The sequence below is a fragment of the Perna viridis genome, chromosome 4 (genome assembly GCF_037379345.1).
Source record: "Perna viridis isolate PV_CMFRI_1.1 ecotype Kerala chromosome 4, ASM3737934v1, whole genome shotgun sequence".
Classification (NCBI taxonomy): Eukaryota; Metazoa; Mollusca; class Bivalvia; order Mytilida; family Mytilidae; genus Perna; species Perna viridis.
In genome coordinates, this window is record NC_142448.1 from 12,814,888 (window position 1) to 12,837,670 (window position 22,783).

The 22,783-nt window shown below is 31.5% G+C and overlaps 1 protein-coding gene across 1 annotated transcript; it reads left to right on the forward strand.

Moving 5' to 3' along the window:
* Positions 1-2,384: 2,384 nt before the first annotated feature.
* LOC148618909 (putative G protein-coupled receptor B0563.6) lies at positions 2,385-16,113 on the forward strand. Its single transcript, XM_088576908.1, has 2 exons — positions 2,385-2,478; positions 13,864-16,113. Exon 2 carries the CDS (start codon positions 13,881-13,883, stop codon positions 14,961-14,963), a length of 1,083 nt encoding a protein of 360 aa, XP_088433034.1. The 5' UTR covers positions 2,385-2,478; positions 13,864-13,880; the 3' UTR covers positions 14,964-16,113.
* The last annotated feature ends 6,670 nt before the right edge of the window (positions 16,114-22,783 follow it).

Genomic DNA, 22,783 nt, shown 5'->3' on the forward strand with positions numbered 1-22,783 from the left:
GCGGATGCCGCAGTCGAAGCAGGACATGCTTACCCATCCGGAGCACCTGATGTCACTCCCGTTTTATGATGAAGTTCGTTTTGCAAGTGCTTTAGTTTTTTTTTTCTTTTCCTTATCTTCAGTTTTTATGTGGACCCGTGCAGGTCCGGGTGTCCAACGAATAGGCCTGCAGAAGCGCAAAGCGTGTCGTAAAAGGCGACTAAACAGTGCTCAGAACCCTAGCCGGGGGCTAGGGCGCTCTGCCCACAGAGCAACTGGGATGTGTGCCCCAGGTGGTGGAATGGGGTACCCCTGGTGTGTTACATGCTGGGGTTGTCAGGCTATAATACGGAAATACTGACCGCAAACCATAGTGGTGCACCGTGTTGGGAAAGATGCCACGTTCCTAAGAACCCTACTGTGGTATTCTACCGGAGTAGGAACCATAGGGCTCCGCCACTGGAGGCTAAATTGCCCGATCCTACCCACCTCTCCCTATTTCTAGTGGCAATCAAAATCTGTCGACCCCATTGTCCTTGTGTCCCATCGCTTTTTCATTTCATCATCAATTCATGTTCATTTTATCATTAATTTCATGTTCATCGTCTGAATATAGCTGAAATATTGCTGCTCGGACGTTAAACCCCAACAAACAAACAAACAGTTTTTATGTGAAATCTTTTTTATATTGTTCGCTACATTGTGTAAGTAGATCGTCTCAATGTCATGCATCCATATCTCCGCCATGTTTTTTTTTCAATTTTGACGTATTTGAATCATCCAACTGCCGACGCTTCTATATGTTTCTGCCGATATTCTGTTTATACCGTAACCAACTGCAGGAACGCTATGTGTATTATCAGAAAGATCAATCACCTTTTGCTATCAACTATCAATTTAGCAAAACTCAATGATATCCGTTAAAATTTTACGAACCTTAACCCAGAAATTATGAAGAGAAGAATTTGTGAAATTACGATTTTCCATCAATTGCCAATTGTGGCCTTTGAGTAGATAAGAAGTGATTACAATCAATGTTCATCTTAAGACCCTATACTATTAGGATTTTGAATAAAACAATATAAAGCCTAGATTTAGAATTACAGCAAAAGTGAGATTAATGTTGCTTTTATGCATTGCAATTTGATACTATCATTACGAATTTTTAATAAGATTTTTTTGATTAATGATAAATTACTTAAACATAAAAAAGATCTGTGATAAAATATCCAATCTTTCAACATGCGTAGAATATATTTAATGGATTTACGTTGTTTCCTTAAGTTCCCATTAATAAAGCTATGATCTACTCCTACATGAGATGATACAGTACCATATTAGCGTCTAAGAAATCTATAAATCTTAAAAAAGATGGTTTGAGATGAAATTTTAAAGACATGTTAAACGAAGTATTAAAGCAAAAGTCAATAACTTTGAATTGTCACACAAGATATATGAATAGGAAAAAAAATTGTTATAATTATTTTTTTTCTAATGGTTATATACCTTACTGACCAATAGAGCCGTTCACCAAAAAATCCTCATAATCTATCGGTAATCACATTTATTACTATAATAATCATTAATGTTCTGTTGTAGCTCATGTTTAGTAATGGATTCCGCGCTATAGACCAAGTTTATTAAATTTGTGTTACTGCCGCTTGTCAAACTCGGTAGTTGGTGGAGTCCACATTACTTATTTCTTTCTGATTTCCAGTTGTTTAATTTTAGGTTTGTTTTTCATGGAATTTTTGTTCCTGTTTTTTGTTTAAATTCTGCCCGTTCATTGTTATGTGAAGACGTTCTGTTTACTGTCGTAATAAGATTTCCTTTATTTTCACTGTAAAGATTCCAGGAGTTGGTCTTTTAAATGGGAAGTATATCGATCCATCATTTTATAAATAGTTTTGAAATACAAGTGTTGCATACCATAGATTACATGCTGGTGAATCAAAAATGTGCTCCACTCTCTAAACTTACATTCAAAGATTATTCCATTTTTCATAATCAGTGTTATTTCACATATACTGAATACCTTTTTGCATAACTCTAAAGGAACATTTCCAATAGAATAAATCATATCAATGACGCTTTAGAAAAAAAAACAGTTACATGTTAAGTCTGTGAAAAAGAAAACTAAATATCTCTGAATATGTTTTGTAATAGGTCACTAATCTTTTTTAAACTAAAAAAAATCCACTGATACCACACTTTTGAATTAAATAAGGTGAGATGAACCGTTGTTTGTTATTGATCACTAGTCATTTGAAAGGTATAAGAGGAATAATCAAATTTTGACAATATCATTCTGCAGACTTTACGTTAGTTGTTTTGTCATGTTATATTGATAAAACAAAACCATGGACCATGTACATATAAGATACTTGACATTCAAATTTCTACCATTGTTTGCATTGTTTGCAATATCATACTTCGTATAAACAGTCCATGACTTTTGAAGAAATAGCACAAATATAACTTACAACACTTAATAGTGAGGTAGGTAATTTGTTAGATTAAACTGATACCTTAGTTATGTTTCAGACTGATATTTCAGACTGACGATTAGAATATAGCGATGTACAAACCATTTCATACATTTCCATACATTTTATACATTTTCATACATTTCATACATTTTAATACATTTTATCCATTTTGCGACAGCTTTGTCTACAAAAGTAACAAGAGCACTTTATTAACATGAAAGTTAGTGAAATGTGTTTGTATTATTCGGTGTACCTTATGACAACCTACCAAAATATAGTTATGCCAATTTCATTAATTTTCTTATAGCATCAAATATTAAATACTTAAAAATGATTTAATATATATCAAAACCATATTTATTTCAATCAAATCAACAGTAAACATAAAAAATTACCTAGACAATTAGTACAAGGCAACACACACAATAAGTCAGTTTTATTGGAAACTGAATTATTTATAAATCAATAGATAACTTATAACAGGTCATCATTAAAGAGACAAGTAAAGGCAAATCATGTCTCCCAATAGACTTACTCACGGAAAGCTATAAATTTTAACTTAACTAGAAACCTGTTGATTGCGATGAATTTATATATAGACTTATACAGTCATTTACTGTACGCCTACCTAAAAGCTCAGGTTTTTTCCGTACTCGTCAATGTTGAAATATAAGAACGAAAATAGATAGATGAGTTGATACATTATACTGAATTGAAATGAAAAGGAATAATTCATGAACATGGTTGGAAATATGACTTTGGAAGAAATGTTAACACTTCTTTGTATGCGTCAAAATGCATCATGTAAGTATATGTTTAATTAATAATTCAACGGAAAAAGTTGTTAAAAATTGTTTACGATAATCATACAAAAGGACAATATCTCAACTGTAAGTTACATTATCTTAACTGCGACACAATGTAATTTATAGCGGTACATGTCTTTAATATAAGTTACACTTTTTAGTAAAAACTGTTTCAAACAACTGTCTCTAAAAGCAAGGGAATATAGAAACAATTAAACTTGAAATCAGTAAACTACATTAACAGGACGAATTTCACAAATAAGAGGAAAAAATGGTTAATATTATGATATACATAACAATGTTCAGATGCTTTTGTCTCATTATTATTTAGATTAAAAAACTGAATGAAAATTGTTTTCCTAAAATATTTCATAGATTTTATTTTATACGAAGCCCTTTGTATTAACCCATCTATTTAAGAAGGAGTCCAGGCAAAAACCAGGCAGTGAGTGACACATGACAAATTTTGTTTTCAAAACTTGTTCACCCATTTTATATCACAAATGATTCCTTCTCAAGGTTTTTTGCTTTACTTTAGCGATTAAAGAGAAATGTATTATATAAAAAGCAGAGAAATTCATTGAAAGAGAAAGTGAGATAACCTTTTAATTTGAGTAAAATTTGGTTGCTTTTTTAGGAAACTTTTAAATCATTTCATATTATTTGACATACATATGATACATACTTTGGGAAAAAAAATCAGTGGGATAAAATTTCAGATGTGCAACCCATATAATAGAATCTGTTTGATTTTTACATTGAAGGACTCTTACAAATTGAGTTAAACCGGAATCTCTTAAATAAATGTTTTTCTGACGTTTGGCACAAGTGTTTATATAATAATTACTAAAGAACACTTATAGCATTAATTAAACATTTAAATATTCATTTGAGTTAAGATATAAACTACTCAACTCATACATAGTTAGGTTAATGTACATCGTTGAAAAAGGTTTCACAGATTCGGCAGGATAGCGGGATCACAATTGGTATGTAATGTTTAAAACTTTTCAACACTGTATACGTCTATTCCCCATACTCAGTTAAAATCCCGACTTAAAAAAATTATACATCGTTGTTTTTCCAAAAAAGATGGTACACCTAGATACAAATATATAGTTCTTGGTAGAGATTCCTCATACTTTGTAAGAAATAATTCCGAATCATCTTCCAAATATAGAGAGGAAGATGTTTACAAAATGCTGGAATTTTTAATCGACAACATATTTGTCCAGTGTGGTGGACTTGTTTTTCAACAAACGGTCGGCATTCCAATGGGAACAAATTGTGTTCCTTTACTTGCTGACCTATTTCTTCACTCTTATGAGGCTGACATTATAGCTGATTTGATCAGAAAGAAAGAATATCGTTTGGCTAGATCCTTCAATCTCAGTTTCCGCTATATAGATGACGTGTTATCTTTAAACAATCCTAATTTCGGGGATTTGATACATCGCATCTACCTCCAAAGAACTTGAGATAAAGGATACTACAGACACTGTGAAGTCAGCCTCATATCTTGACCTACACTTAGAAATCGATGGTAAAGGAAAACTATTGACCAAACTTTACGACAAACGTGATGACTTTTCATACAGAATTGTCAACTTTCCTTTCATCTGTGGCAACATCCCTTCGGCTCCTGCGTATGGAGTGTTCATATCACAACTTATACGTTATGCCATCACAACTCATACGTTATGCCAGAGCTTGTCGAAACTACGCAGACTTTTTGTATCGCGATAGAAGTCTAACAAATAGGCTTCTGGAACAGGGTTATGTTGCTACAAGATTGAAGACATCACTACAGAAGTTTTATGGTCGTCATCATGAACTCATGGATCGTTATGATGTATCCATCAGCACCATGAACATTGATTTATTGAACGGGTCATAGTTTGTCTTTCCTCGTTTGTCTACCCCGGACTTGACTTTTTATGAGCAACTCGGCGGGTGTTTCTAGAAAAGCAGAGGACGCTTACCCTACCAGTGCACATGGTCCATGCTCCCAGTTTTTAGTGGAGTCCGAGTTGCTCATTTACTTTTGTTACCTTGTATGTATGATTTTAGTTACTTTATGTTCTTTGTTGTGTGTGTCTGTTTTCCATGTCTGGTCTTTGTCCCTGGATTATATTCTTTTGATTACCGCTATAACCTTGGTTCCCTTGATTACTCTTTGATATAAACGACTTTACTTCGTCTCTTCTTTGTTATATAGTCAACGTTGTACTTTACAGTTACGACGGTTCTTTTTTATTTTTAAAATAATCCCTTTTTCTCATTTTAATTTACGTTTGGCATAATAATGAACCTTTATTTTTAATTATTTTCAAAAGTCGCAAATTCTATTGTTATAAATTTTCACAGGTCAAGGAATCAAAGAGTAATCAAGGGAACCAAGGTTAAAGCGGTAATCAAAAGAAAGTAATCCAGGGACAAAGACCAGAAAACAGACATACACAATAAAGGACATAAAGTAACTAAATTCATACATAAAATATAACAAAAGCAAATGAGCAACTCGGACTCCACTAAGAACTGGGATCATGGACCAGGTGCACCGGTAGCGTAAGCGTCCTCTGTTTTTCTAGAACATAGCTATTCATCTTCAGTTCGTGGGATTGTTTTCGTTACAGAAGTAAAAGATAACTATAAACATTTTTATGTAAAAAACTATACTAACTTATAATAAAACTATAAAATTTGAGTAAAATTAATTCTTTTTTTTGCATTCTTCATAGTAAATATCTTTAACCTTTTAAAAAAACAGGACTTCCTATATGTTACGTAAGCATTCACATGGTATAATCATAATTAAACAAATTAAAAGCTTTTGATAAAATGTATTAATGCATTTTACTTCAGAATAAAAAATCAGAAAATGCTATCAATACGGAGTACATTTATAACTTGTTCTTTTTAAGAAAAATATACTAAATCTGTCATAAATCAGTAAACTACTTCTTACATGTCTTCGAGATTAAAGTTTTGATCGTGTTATAAAATAATATGGATGTCAAAAGCAACTGATAGTTTAAATTGATTTTTAAAGATGTTTAGGCAGAAATTATTTTTTCTTTTTAGTTTGCAATATATCACTCTTTTAAACTTATTTCATCACGGATTGTTTACCTTACATAATAATTCTTCCTTCTCAATATATATACTTTTAAATTAGAGAAAACCCCTTCCCCCGTTTGACAAGCACTAAATTTATATATATATATATATATATATATATATATATATATATATATATATATATATATATATATATATATATATATAACGTCTCAGATATTCGCTCCATCTGATCAAATTGATACAGGAAAGATAACGTAAACTTAAAAAAGGACCTGAAAAATTCTCAACGATGTTAGAACTGTCAAATTTTGGTCGTCCCCTCCGCGGGATTCGAACTTGTACCGCTGTGACATCTATGGCAAAACCGCCTACAGAAAGTCCAGCGCCCTCGACCACTCGGCCATATATATACATGTGGCGTTACTTGAACTTACCATTTATTGTTCTGGTCTCAATCGCAATTAGTAAAGAAAAAAGTACATTGTAATTTGTGAACAAGCGCTCCATATCTGATAAGTAATTCTGTACGAAATGGAAAATCCAGCTTTGTCTCTTAAGATACTAATTACTGTACAATTGGTGATAAACTGATTAAATTTGCATGAATAACCTGAGACTATTAAATAAGATGGCATAAGGAGAAACACGCACGCTTACATTTAACACAATCAGCAGTATCTGCAACATTGTTACCACTTCCAAGAGTAATTCAAGAATGTTTCATAGATACAACTTGAGCTTGCCAAGGAACGTCATTTCCAATCCACCGCGCATAAATTATTGAAGAACTCGTACCGTTTCAGGAGTTCAACGGTATGGAGTAATATCGAATCAGTTTTTTTTATGACCGATATTATTAATTATTTTAGGCAGAGATATTTTATTGGCCTAAAGTGTGATGGTGAATTCAAGGATAAATAAACCATAAGCTATTTCACATAAACAGTAGTCAAAAGTTTGCAAAAATAATAGAAAAATGTGAAAAGGGCAACAAAGCAAATAGGAAACTACAATCCAAATCAGTGCTTTGAATGTAACATATTTAAGCACCCAATTACACATGCACACATATGCACGCGGCTGACATGCTACTTAATTTCTTGTTTTGGTTACATAAAAAGGTGTTTTGAATTATAAATATTTAAGATTAATCTATCTAAACACTTGCTTTACTATTTCAAGCTATGATCATATTATACACAGGCAAATATTTTTCACGTTGGATTAATGTGAATCGAGATTTATATGTTACTTACTCGTATTCCAAATAAAATTAACGTGATTTTTAAGTTCACTTACCAGGACTTCCGTATCAATAGTTTACATGGAAATATACGTGAAGTCTAAAATCACATGTCATGAACTTTGTGAATTCAGTGGAGAATCATGTGAAACACTTTAGCTGCAGAAGAGTTACTTGCAATTTAACATTGTGTTAAATTCGTACATCTTGGCTATTAACGTGGACATTTAAAACAGTACAAGTCCTACTACATTTGTTGTATGAAGGATTTTAAGAGACTTTTTAAATCGCTGATTTCTTTCACAAAATAAAATTGACTTTTTTGTACGTTTTCATTTGTTACTTAGGACATGGATATAATAATACCCGTCTCAACCGAATTAATTTTATACTTGAGGGTTTTTTTTAGACAGTGATCGTAGTTTGTCATTTAATAAAGGTTAAAATGAAGTTATAAAAATAAAATGCAAATTTACATAAAATTTTTTATGTCTTCATGCATTTCGTTTCAGTAATGACAATTTTATTGTTGTACCCTTTTGTCTAACAATTATGGTTTTGAATAAATGATTAAACTGGCATTTGATATCTCGTTGTTAAACTTTGAAGGACAAGGATATCATTCAACAAGTCTATTTAACCAGAATTCAAATACGTTTTTTTTCTCTTTGGCACTTATTGTAGTTTCTGTTTTCTTATTGGATGTGTTTGCTCAAAATGATTCCTGGAAGGTTTATCAGACATCTCGGGTTTAACTAGATTAATAAAAATCTTGTATATATCTTCTGAATCAACTTGAGTTCCTTCAACAATGTGTTACAAATGGTCAATCTTTGTAATGCATTTTAATAGGTATGTAATTGTTTGTAGTGATATATATAGAATATTAGCTAAATTTCGATTTTTACTTAGATATTATCATGTAAAATATCTCGACGAGCGCGTCACCGCGAGTTAAAATACTACACCTGATATTGCCAGTATCATACTTGAAAGTAACTACTATTTTGTTAATAGGTATATCACTTTAGTCATTTTAATGCACATTCAGTTATTATACTACTTTGTCTCGCAACAAGTGCGACTACACACTATTAATGCGTGACGTCATTTTCATTCATAACTCTTATAAAGATGTGGTGATGTCACAACCATTTAAAATCTTTTGACGTATATTTTGGTAAATCGCGCCATATACAAAAGATGAAAAATATACGTCAACAAGATCAAGAGAAAGGGTACAGATTACTGCGAAAGAATTTCGTTTTATTTGGTTTAAATCACCAACACTTGTCTATAAAATGTTTAATTTTATTTCGTTTGATTAACGAGTGATCCGTAGATGTATCTATCATTCATACAATATCAGGTTTCCCTATATGAGAATTTGCCCGTTATACACTTACTCTACTTTAGGAATGTATGATAAGTTGATGTTTTTTGTATTTTAAATATCATAAACTGTTTTCTAAGTATTATAAGAAGTGTTCATACGGCACAAATAGCTTTGTAACTTTTTGTTCTATATTTATTTGCGTGTACAATTAGAAAATGGAAATTTGAAAATCAACATTTCATGGTAAAATTTACTTGATGTTTGATATTGCCTTTTTTATGAGTAACCCGGCAGGTGTTTCTAGAGAACGCTTACCTTACCCTACCGGTGCACCTGGTCCATGCTCCAAGTTTTTAGTTGCTTTGTGTTCTTTGTTGTGTATGTCTGTTTTCAATGTCTGGTCTTTGTCCCTGGGTTACATTCTTTTGATTACCGCTATAACCTTATTTCCCTTGGTTACTCTTGCAGTTACATAAAGTAAGTAATGAATATATTTTAAATGCATTTTGTACATACAGATATCTTTATGGTTGATTGAGGTGTCTGTGTGTGTTCAACAGTACGCATTTTTAATTCAGTTATACGTTCCTTGAGCACATACAGTAGCGTACTCGCCTAGCTCGTATGAAGGAAGACGTTGCTTCAATGCTCGGCCAAATCACGCCCAAAATGTTAATGTTGGAAGTTTCTGCATTATGCAAAGCATTCAGTGTAAAAAATAAAAAAAAGCGACTACTGGTAAGCTCGGAATAAGAAAAAATAAATTTTGGAAGGACACGCTGATGGCTTTTTGTGTTTGCATGTTAAAATCAGGATCAGTGTGACTGTCTAGTACAAAGCAGGATGATAGGACACTAAACTACAATAAATATATACCCACAACTATTTCTTTGTGTAATAGCCATGGATATCAAACAGTAACTAAATGTGTAAATGTTCGGGTTACTAATCTCACCATGGACTGTTATTTCTATCGCATGAACATTTGAAAACAATATTTTGAATACAGTTTATGATATTTAAAAAAAATACGAAAACGTCAACTTAACATAATTGTAAAATGTGTTTTTACTTATTTAGTCAGGTATGAGTATACCATTTACCACAGTTTTTCTGATTTGTAATCAAGTCAATTCTTGTTTATTCCCTTTAACTAATTGAATAAAAAAATATTTTACCCTATCATTACAGATAAAGTATAAAGATCTAAAGCGTCTACGCACATGCACTAGTTTCGAAAAGTTAAAACAACTAAACTTAATATACAGATAACAAAATAAATTCAATATTTGCTTGCAGTTTACACTAGTTATTGTGTGACTTCAATTCAATGTTCACTTTTTAGACGTCATATCTGATTTCCAATTAAAAAAAAACCAAACACATCACCCTTACTGTTATATACATTTGTATATCTTGTTAAGGACTCCATGCAATCTTCTTTTAGAAAAGACATTTTTTGTTCGAAATTGAAGATTATAAAATATACAAGTACGTACATTTTAGTTCCCAAAGCTTTAAACATGAACTGTATCTGTAGAGTTGAAATAGTGCATATCATATTTTTAAAGAGAATTCCTCTTTGGATTGTTATCTTTCGTCATATCACAAAGATCACAGTGTGACAAGAAAAGTCTTTAGGTGCGATTTAGTTTTTTAATTATATTAATCAGAAGTGTTTATAGTTGTTCCTTTTATTTTAGTGGAAAGTCTAGACACAAGACTACTGTTTTGTGATAACAAAAGAAAAAACAGTTCCTGTGACATGACTTAGAACTGTTTTTTAATTAGTTCTTATAAACAACAGTCTTTTAATGTTTCGTAAGTAATTGTCTGTTACAGTTTATAATAATTGTATTTTTGTACAGACGTCTTTGTATCCTAGGTAGCTTCGTCTATTATATCTTATGTTACATAAAATGTAGGAAGTGGGTACAGGTCTGCAGAGGAAGTTGTATCAATTATCTTGAATCTCTTTACTTCTTAACACATATATTCCACTAGTAACACCTACCCTGATTTTCAACGAGTAGCACTGAAGAAGTGTACAAAAAAAATCAGAATAACAGGTCTAACTTGGTAATGGATTCATATGAAACATAAATTTATTCACTAGGTGATAATAGCGTCAATTGAGCATATTTTCACAGAAGATGCTTACTTGGCATATACGTCATTTATTACGGGCACAAACAATTACATACCTATTAAAATGCATTACAAAGATTGACCATTTGTAACACATTTTTGAAGGAACTCAAGTTAGTAAGCAATGAAAACATAAGGTTACACACATGTATGCATTATATATTTGCATGTCTTTTTTCTCACGAACGATCAACAACTTCATTGATGAAAAGAATTATGTATTCTTCTACAAAATATTTCCCCATTTAATAAATGCGTATCAGTATTACCGCAATGAACAAAATATTGGATGAAATAAAAACTAGAGGGTCTGAAGAGCCTGAATCGCTCACCTTGCTCGAACATGGCTCAACAGATTTACTCGAAATAGCCCACAGAGACTCATTATGCTGAACACTTTTACCCGTGTCAGAATTTGACTATACCTATCGGTTTTGGAGATATTTGGAAAAAAAACCTTCTGTCTGATTCCTTTGATTTATTTTTATCAAAAGCAGCCATGTTTTTCGCTGGACCAGAAATCTATACATCAGTTCTGTACGGAATATCCTAATGACCATTCATGCTAAATTTGGTCAAATAGTGTCAGAGGAGATTTTTGAATGAAAAATATTAAAATAATGAAGAAAAAAAAACGAAGAAGGGCAATAACTCCCACATGGCTAAAAGATTAACAGGAATATCTGACCACTGATAGATATCATCATGCTTAACATTTGTACCCTCATCAGAAGTTGATTAAATCTTACAGTTTTGGAGATATATGCAAAAAACCTCTGTCTGACCCTTATGCTCAATTTTTATTAACAGTGGCCATGTTTTTTTCGATGGATCAAAATATTCCAAAGTCAGTTCTATGCTATTCATATTTTATTTGGTCTGGGTGTGTCAGAGGAGAACATTTGTAAAAGAAATAACATTAAAATAGCAAAACATGTCAAGAACGGACAATAACTCCAACATGGATTGACAAATTTACACGAAAATTTGACCATAGACAGATCTCATCATGCAAAAACATTTTTCTCTGTCAGAACTTGGCTTAACCTAACGATAGTTGAGATCTATGCGAAAAAAATCTGACACTTATGGTCTTTTTTTAAAAACGGTGTTCATGTTTTTCAACGGATCATAAATCGAAGATACAGTTTGTGCAAGATACCCTAGGAAAAATTATGCTAAGTTGCATCAACCAAATTTCATTTAGTAGTTCTAGAGGAGAAGATGTTTGAAAATTGTTAACGACCACGGACGCCAAGTGATGGCTGTGGCTTACATGGCCTACCAACAGCTACGTGAGCTAAAAAATAAATATTGCTGTGTAAATACAGAAACATTGATTTTAGTTAGTGTATATTTAGGTCAAATACCATTCAGAATTGCCATAAATGTATCGAAAAACATTTTTATTTTATATGCAAGTTGCCTGAATAATTCTAATGAAAAATAGCTTAGTATTTAAAATTATCTTAACAAATCGCTTTACATGTTATTGTAAGTAAAATATTATTCAGAAGAACAAAAAAGAGCCTTACATGGTATCTTCAGATCAAGTTCAAAGTCTTTGCAATATGGTCTTACTTTACACCAGGCAAAACATATTGTGTGCATTTGTTCTCCATGTATGAATCAGTTTTGTTTCAATAGCTTGAACGAAATATTATGACATCAATATCTGTAGTAAAGCCGCCTAAATACTAATGACTCTTATGGATTTTAACGATCTATCGGCCAATCACGTGCTATTATCAAATGTCATACATTTTAGCACCAATTCAAATATAAATCAAAACACAGCTAATGGATATGAGATGCTAAAAACCCACCGAATAATCGATGTTTTTTTTTGCTATAATACCTGTATACAGGTTACCATACATTCCTCATTCTCTTTTTACCTAACTAACGAAGAACACTGTATCTTGAAAAGTGCCCATTTTAAATACAATCTATTCTTTTTTGTCTCAACTGTGTAACAAACGAATATCAAACAAAAACTGGTAATGTGGTCAGTAAGTAATTCAAAGAAATGCGAATTTTGTGGGTTTTGATCATGCATGTATCACTTATAGATTGAAATTCAGAAAGACTGTTTGTTTAGTATAAAGGATTGAACGTACTAGCAGTAATTCGATTTCAAAATAATATATTTCGCTTTGCCATTTCAAGACAAATACTACTACTGCTACCACTGATGATAATAATATAATATTTTTATTAGTTTATTGTTCTGAAAATGTTACCAATTTTTAAAGGAGGTCAAGGTTAGTTTTGCACCTGGGTATTCATTTTGTTAATTTTCATCACTGCCTACTCCTTTTTACCAATTTTTCAGTTACATTAAAGCAACCTAATTAATGTGATATTTCCATATCACCTTCAATCGAAATACAAAGCAACGTAATTTTAAGGAACAATTATAAAATCGATTGACACAGCAAATAGAAATAACTAACATAAAAGTAAACGAGAATAAACAATTTTATTTTGAGTACAACAAAAGTTTTCTAACCCCGATTCGATAAAACTCTTCATCGATTTTTGTATAAGATTGTTTCCGCTAACTTACTTCTTAATAGTACAAAATGTTTACCATTATTTTCATAGCAAACAACATCTGTGAGTCATCTAAAGGTGTGCTCAATGTTTAATACGGCATTAGAGACAAGCTTTAATGCCAGGTCGAATTCACCCTAGTATGAAGGTTAAATGTCATATATATTTATATTGTTTTTTTTGCATACCAAACAAATAAATAGCGTTTATATTGTATTTTAGGCGGCGACCCTATTAGTATGAATAGTACAGTTGCAGCTTTTCTAAGGTACATAGCGCAAAAACAGAAGAGGAATAGAAGCCTTATTGATATTGAATCGATAGATATTGTTGATCATATATGTAATGTATACATAGGACCTGCACTGTGTTTCTTTGGAATTTTTGGAAATATTTTTAATACATTTGTTTTATATCGGGGGCGACTTTATGATTCGCCTTACGTGTATTTGAAAGCACTATCTATCACCGACATGCTTGCTTTAATGATGTCATTGCCTTATCTCCTAAACACTCAGAACTCGGATCATTTCATAGCGAACGTTTACAATGCATATATCTTTTTTCCTATCGTGAATCTTCTGACAGCTGCAAGTGCCTGGATAACGGTAGGTGTAACCATTGATCGCTTCATATTCGTAAAATTTCCACTATTAGCAAGAAGTTATTCCAGTGGTGCTAGAGTAAAGACTAGAATAGTAACTATATATGCTATTGCAATACTATTCACGATTCCAAGATTTTTTAGTTTCGAATTAGTGAACGAATTCCACGTCTATAGAATGGAATTTACATTATTCCATAAGTCCCCTTATTACCGAGTGTATGACATTGTGTGCATTATTCTCCATCATTTCATTCCTTTAGTAATATTTGTTGTGATAAACACATACTTAATAGTGGCTGTGTACAGGGCTCGTTTCATTCGTCGGGAACTTGGAATTAGGACAAACAGAGAACGGGACTGGCAGATTGAACAAAGAAGATTTACAATAACGTTAATAGGTATTATTGTGCTCTCAATCGCTGCTATATTTCCATCGACTGTCAGTGACTTCTTTCGACTAACTGATTTGTCTATCCAAGAATACAAGATGCTGCGTACTATCAGTAATATGTTGTTACTGTGTAATCTATCAATGAACTTTGTTCTCTTCTGTGCATTTAACAAGCGTTTTGTACGTGCTATTAAGACGGTTTTCAAGAAAAACAACAATGGAGCTCTAATCTACATTTCATTTAAAAGTAGAACACGATCTTCTAGGTCGGGTTCCTACGTTATGACAAGACAACATTCACTTGTGAGTGCTTCTAAAATGTGAGTTCTTTATATTAAAAGATATAATTTGTATTTTTGTTAATTGTATTGATAAAGGTTTGTGTTAAATCTGAAATGATGGTTTAAAAAATATGATATATTTAATTAAAGGCATGAAGTCTACTTTCAACAAATCAAATATAATGTACATGTTATCATTAGCTAGTAACTCCTTTTTGTATATAAATGTCAAGCACAACAATAACGAATAATTAGAACATAAGCACGTTATTATCTTCCCTGTAATTAGCAAACGTATGATTTCAGCTCACTGTTAACTAATTTTCATATGATTTATGGAAAAGATGTCATTCGTTGCCGAGATTTTACATCTAAAAAAAACTTCCATTACCAAAATTGGCGGAAGTTTTTTTGTACTTTGCATGACTTTTTTCGTATACTCGTAAGCCTTTTTTAATTTAAATGACTAAAAGCTTCTTGCTTGTTAGCTTTTAGTATTTTATACGTCAACTGTTATACGTTATTTCTACTTATAGTGTCTTTCATTGTAAATTACCCAAATATGATATAAGGGTTTATTATATTTCAAACAAAATACTTTTTTCTTCTTTTTGAATATACGGAGTATTTTTTTTTCGTTTATTCCTTACTTACACTGCTTCTAGATTGTACGAGTTATGAACCCCTGATATATTACCATCCTCAGGAAAGAGCATTATATATATCATTTATTTCCAACTTTAGTCAATATTGTGTAAGACAATTTTCCTGTTATATTTAATTGTCTTGGTGATATATTGACTTTTTGTCAAATCCCGAAGTTACACACCGGGTATACCATTTACTGCATATAATATATGTATATATATATTTTTTATTGTTGGATGCTAGTCTTTGTTGTTAAATCTTTTTCAAGGTCTTTGTCATCACCATAACAAGTATTTATATATAAATATACAAGGCTGAATATTATTGTATTACATAGAATGAAATATGGAAACATTTTTGGCACCACCACAACAGTTGATCTTGTGCGATAGACTAACTTGAACTTACGAATTAAATGTTGTGAACAATACGTGTCCAGATTACATACGTTGATATTCTATTACTATAGATAACCTGTTTTAAACGATAAGGTTCATGGATGGTCAACTTTTATATATTGCTATGAAATGTTTTAATGTCTGAAAAAAAAACCCAAAATGCCAGAAAAGGTGTTTATAAACTATCTGTGTAAATATAATTTGGGTTGTTAAATTTGTATTGATTTTTTCCTCATAATATTCTATGTAATTTTACAAAAGAAATGTTTTGCTCAATTTTCTATTTGGATTTCAATAAAGATAAGTTTTGAACTTTCGAGAATAAAACGTCTATTTTGAACGTATACTTTAAGTCAGTTACAATTAATCGCAAAAAAATACTAACATTTAAAAAAAACTCATAACGACTTGGAAGGCAACTAACATGAATATATTTTATCGTCAAATAACAGTTTGAAGATCACTAATTAATTCTACTTGTGAAAGACTTAGCTTGGATGCATCGATAGGTCATTGTCGAAACTATCTACGATTTATATACCCTTTATACAGGTAACAACAAATGAAAAATGAACCACATTAATTCACTACAGAAAGACAGCTTAACTATATTAGTGTTTCAATTAAACATTAAACAAAATTTTGCCAATTTCAATCCGTTTCAGTGAAAAGATTAGCAACATAACAAGAACAAATCATTGTCAAAATAAGATTTCCCTATTTAAATGTCTAATGATGTTGAATTGCTTTATTTTAGATGGGTGTTAATCGAATTTCTTTTTTTATTAATATATTTGATTTGATTACAGACAGAATAAGAAAATCAAGAAATTTAATACAATAATAGACGGACATAAAATTAACAAACAAATAAACACATCTAACACAAATAAACTAATAAAAGTACATGTACATTTTCTTGAAAAATATAAATACAAGAACAATCTTAAAATAAATCAAGATATCAACTAATCGAAAGAAAAAAAAACAGAGTTAAATTAACATTTCCCTTATAACGCTGAGTATAGGCTATTATACTCAAATAAATTATATCTTGATTTGTTATTTCAGAAACAGTGTACATTGAGATTCAATTTATATTCAATATAAAAAAACATAATAAGGGCGACAGAACTAAAACAGCTGTTCATCATTGTTATGCCACCCATGTTAATGAAAATAAATGTCCCGATGTAAGCATAAATTCGATTACTCTTTGACCAACAGACACTGTTTGATTAGTTTTAAGAATTCGTCGAAGAACTACTGATACCTACTTTTTTCTGATTTAGGCTTAAATTTTCATATATTTACCAACACTCCAAGTGAGATAAGTAATATCACAAACATATATTGTCAATTGTTGATATATGTAGTCTTTGGAGTAATATATTATCGTTGTGTTTTAAATTCTTAAGTTGTTTTACGTATATCTATCTTTCAGAGAAAAAAATATTGTTCTAGAATTTAAAGCAAATCTGTTTGATTCAATCTTTGTTGTCACTATACACAATTCATGACGTTATATAGAGAAATGTAATTAGGGGAATTAAGATTCGAGAAGAAAACAAAAAACAATATAGTCTAAGGATAAAGACAGGGCAGGGAAAACAGGCACACACAGCAATGAACATGAAATAACCAAATAAACACGTACAAGGAAACAAAGGCAAATGAGCAATTCGGACCCCACCAAAAACTAAGAGCATGGGCAATGGAAATAAAATATTAAACGTTTCTAAAGCAAAATAGCAAATTTACCATAGCATTTACATTTCTCGTCAAAGAATTGTAATTTTACAGTTCGAAAGTATGAAAAAATGTTTTTAGTTACAAAGTAAAATCAATATGAAGATTCCGAAATAAGGATGACAGAACATTAACAACGGTTGATCACTGTGTGGGTTATAACAACAATAGCGCCTACAAACTTGTTAATGCTATGATAGTCTAAATGATCTACGTAGGAACAAATAAGGCAAGCTCATAGACAATAATTAGATCTTTAAGTATTTATTTTGACTTGAATTCAAACGTACAACAATGATAATGAAATATATTGCCCTTTGTGACTAAAGCTTCTTATCAATCTCAGAGAAAATCATTTAATTGGGTCGAATCTCCATATTTGTAAGTGTTTCAGATTATGACGACAGGTTTTTACACTTAAAATTTTATCGTGGACCCATTCACACACCGTTCGAATTACATTTATTAAGCCAGTGGTATCCTCTAGCTTTTTTTGACAGTATGAAATGTTCTTTTGGTGCGATTGTTCTTACACAGTAGTACTTTAATTAAAAAAACACACATCTAATAAATATTTTGCAAACTTGAATTTATGCATATTCAATGTACTTTTCAATGAAACCGAATTTACTTTTGTTGACCACATTCTTGTATTTTTGTATTTGTTCTGACTTATTTTATTGTTTTTTTTATGCCAGCATCAATAACAAAATCATTTTAACAGAAAATCAAATATAGACTTTCCAGTCATGTCATTATGGGAGATTTAAACATCATCGAAAACAATATCTCCATAGGGTCCATTCTGAAGGTCCTAAGCGCCGTGAACAACCCTCCATAAATTGGAATTATAACTTTAAAGTTCTTATGGATGCCGTGGAGGGCTATGCAAGAAAATGGATAAAACGAAAATAAGAAGTCATTGATTTTATGATTTGAGCCCCATGTACCAAAACGTGTTACATCCAATGTTTATTGTCAGAGGTAGACGTAGAAAATAATAACGTCTATAATACCGTTACTGGTACCACACTGTCAAAAGAAGTGATAGTGGAAACCATAAATATGTGCTATACTCGTTTGGTCAATCTAACAAAGACGAGGATTATGATCTACCGACTATGTACTGGATACCTAAACTCCACAAGAATCAATAATATCAATGCAACATGTATTACCAAACCTCTTTAAAAAGCTTTAACTTCAGTACTCATGCTTGTCAAAGAGGGTCTCCAGTCCTACAACGATACTTGTTACTGGTATAAATTCAATGTGAATTCTGGAAACCCTCAAGTTAAGATTATTATCAGAAACTATGATTTTTAACTCTTTATACTTCTATTCTCCATACTTAGTTAAAATCCCGTCTTAAAAACATTATACATCGTTGTTTTTCGAAAAAAATAGTACACCTAGATACAAATACATAGTTCTTGGTAGAGATTCCTCATACTTTGTAAAAAAACAATTCCAAATCATCTTCCAAATATACCGAAGAAGATGCTTTTAAATTGCTGAAATTTTTTATTGACAACATTTTTGTCCAGTGTAGTGGACGCGTTTTTCAACAAACAATAGGAACAAATTGTGCTCCTCTACATGCTGACCAATTCTTCACTCTTATGAGGCTGACTTTATTGCTGAACTAATCCAAAAGAAGACATATCGTTTAGATAGAACCTATAATCTCAGTGTCCGCTATATTGATGACATATTATCGTTTTACAATCCTAGTTGCGGGGATTTGATATATCGCATCTAACCTCAAAGAATTTGAGATAAAGGATACTACAGAAGTTCTATGGTCGTCGCCATGAACTCGTTGATCGTTACGGTGTATCCAACTGCACTATGGAAACTGATTTGTTCCATGCGTCATAGTTTTTCTATCCTCTGGACTTGATTCTTTATTAGTAACTTGGCTGGTGTTTCTAGAAAAGAAGAGGACGCTTACACTACTGGTGAACCTGGTCCATACTCCCAGTTTTTAGTGGTGTCCATTGTGCTCATTTACCTTTGTTACTTTGTATGTATTATTTTGGTTATTTTATGTTATTTGTTGTGTGTGTCTGTTTGCCATGTCTTGTCTTTGTCCCCGGATTACATTCTTTTGATTTCCGCTTGAATCTTGGTTCCCTTAATTATTCTTTCGAGTTGTGAATATCGCTTCATCTGATATCGGCTATCATGATATCATCATTATGACTAATGTATTCAAGCAAAGATGTAATGTTACTCGAAGTCTATCTTTCTTTGTTTGCATATACTTTGATTCTCTGATTCTAACATATAACAAAGTTAGTGCTATTTACAGATTCAGCTGCATCTTAAGGTAGTTTCTAGCACTCAACATGTCTACTTTTGAGTGCTATGCATCCTTAGTTATATTTCCAGTGCAAAGGTGTCGGTAACATCGGATCCATATGTGTCCTCAACACGAAGTTAATCACAAAAAAAACTTTTTGTTTCTTAAATATCTCAGCTGTTTACGTAATTACTCATTAATCTCGGTTTTATTGATATAACTGTTATATGCTATCAATTCTGATTAAGGAAGAGTCATATATCTATCAGTATCCATAATTAGGAGATGTTTCATTAGCAAAGCTTAATATAACATGCCTTAATGTCTTAAGGCCGAGTATTTAACAATTGGTAAGTCTGTCATGAGATAGGGACGACAGACATTACAAATTTCTGATTAGATAGAACCTTTTACAAATACAAAAGAGAAGGTTTGTCATTGACTGACCAAGTTTGATAGAAACATTAAATTCTATTAAAAACAAGATTGTCAGAACAAAAAAAGTCACTTTCCCCTTTCCAATATTTAAGGCAGGGACAATCGACTGTTGTCGGTATTAAATAATTTTTCTTTTGTTTTAAAAAACGAATAAAATATGACAGCTTACAAACATTTTAAAAAATTTCATGTGTATAATTTTATACCAAATTCTGAATAGCTTTAAGAGAATAAACATATCATAACAACAAAAGCAGCAATTCAAATATATGTGGACTTAAATAATCGTTATGTTTGTTACTATAATATCCAAAAATCTTTAAACTGTTCCAATGAATTATGATTAACAAACTATTGAAAAAGAAACTTGCAACTGTGGATTTAGTACTTTGGTATTGTAATAGATGACATTTTGTTTTCTAAATGTCCACTGGTAAATTCTATTGAGGAAATCAGAAATACGCTATATACAAGTTTTGCTTTTGTATAAACATAACCTTCTATCATAAATACAATACTAAAGTTTGTTTCAAATAAAGTTTCAATAGTTTGTTGAACATTGTTCGTTGAATTAGCTATAAGATCCCTTTTCTCTCTTCGTTGTTTATGATGGACAATTTCTGGGATTTCTATTGATCTGTTCTAGAGAAACCAGGAAACGACTAAGGAGTAATTATTTCTTTTATCCGTATCAGATATCCAACGAAATATCAATAAAATAATTGTTTTTTGGTTTTTTTTTTGCAGTTTTCTATTAAATTTCAAAACTTCCTTATATACATATTTGAAATCAAACTTCTGCTCTTTTAAATTCTTTGCAGGATTTTTGATATTGTCATTAAAATTGAAATTTTGCCACGCGAACACATATGGACTCCCTCTGACATTTTTTCATGTTATCAATTTTCGAGATGATAGAGATTATATTAACCTACTGTTAAGACTTGAAAAAAAAAAAACTATTGAAGTATTTATTTTCAAAGTATGTATATAACACAAAAAGCTACGAAACTAACCTAATTAAGACAACAAAAAAGTAGTATATATCTATTAGATAACCATGAAAGTCTACTGACCCACAAAATTCATGTTTAATTTTCCATACATTGTGTTATATCATATGCGTGGAACACTTCATTAATTAGTTTCCAAGAATAACCTTTGCAACTGTCATAAACTAAACGATTTTTCTGTGTGATTGTATTTGAATGCATTCACCTAAAGAGACAAACACCACAAGATACACAGTTCACTGTACCAAATTGTATCGTCAATATATCAGGTTAATTTGATAAAGCCTACGTTATTCCTTGCTATTAATGGACCAGACGACAGATGCTTAGAAAGCTTGAAATGCATTTTCAGTATTATTTGATGAAAGATGATATCATTCCACCGAACTACATGACATTTCTTAAGAATGTCATAACTAAATTTATATCGTCTCATAAAAATCTAATAGTTTGACAGAACAGTGTCGTTCCACAAATAGCATTATTCGTTTATGCTAGCAGTAATTTTCTTTAAATATTTTAAAATTTTTATTTTATCTCAATTTAATTATTCAATCACGAAATACAAAAATTCTTAGGCAAGTCGGTAAGCAGTATAAGTTATAAGCTAATCGTGATTCAGTTTAAATACGAAATCTTATTTTTATACAGATTGTTGAAAAGGGTTTGGTGTATCTTAGTACCGATGTACTGGGGAGTATTGAAAGTATTGAATGAATTATAAGATAATGATTATACTAATATCTGATAATTCATAGTATCATCGACGACCCTGCTCGTCGATTCTTGAAGGCAATTTGTCCTGACGAAAATAAGTGTAATATAAATGGTTATTACCGCTTATTTTTTTTTAATTCAATGATGCATTTATACGACAAATTGTAATATAATTCCAGACAGAACCCTTTTTGGAGTTTCAGAAAGACAAACAGATCAACTGTTATATATATACGAGGAGGAGGATTGACCTATGGCAAAAACTAAATGATAATTTATTGAAAAATCACTTCCGTCTTTACTTGCATGTAGCAGGATCTGGATGTTCCTTTTTTGGATCAAGTCGGCTATCAATTCAGCCTAATACAACTGAAGGAATATGTTGCTGAGTAGCGGAGCACAATTTTTTTCATAGTTTTTCATAGTTCGGGTCATAGTTTGCCTTTCTTCGTTTGTCTATCCCGGACTTGACTTTTTATGAGCAACTCGGCGGGTGTTTCTAGAAAAGCAGAGGACAATTACCCTACCGGTGCACCTGGTCCATGCTCCCAGTTTTTAGTAGAGTTCGAGTTGCTCGTTTACTATTGTTACTTTG

Coding starts and splice junctions, on each gene's coding strand:
- LOC148618909 (XM_088576908.1), top strand. CDS start 13,881: ATGAATAGTACAGTTGCAGCTTTTCTAAGGTACATAGCGCAAAAACAG.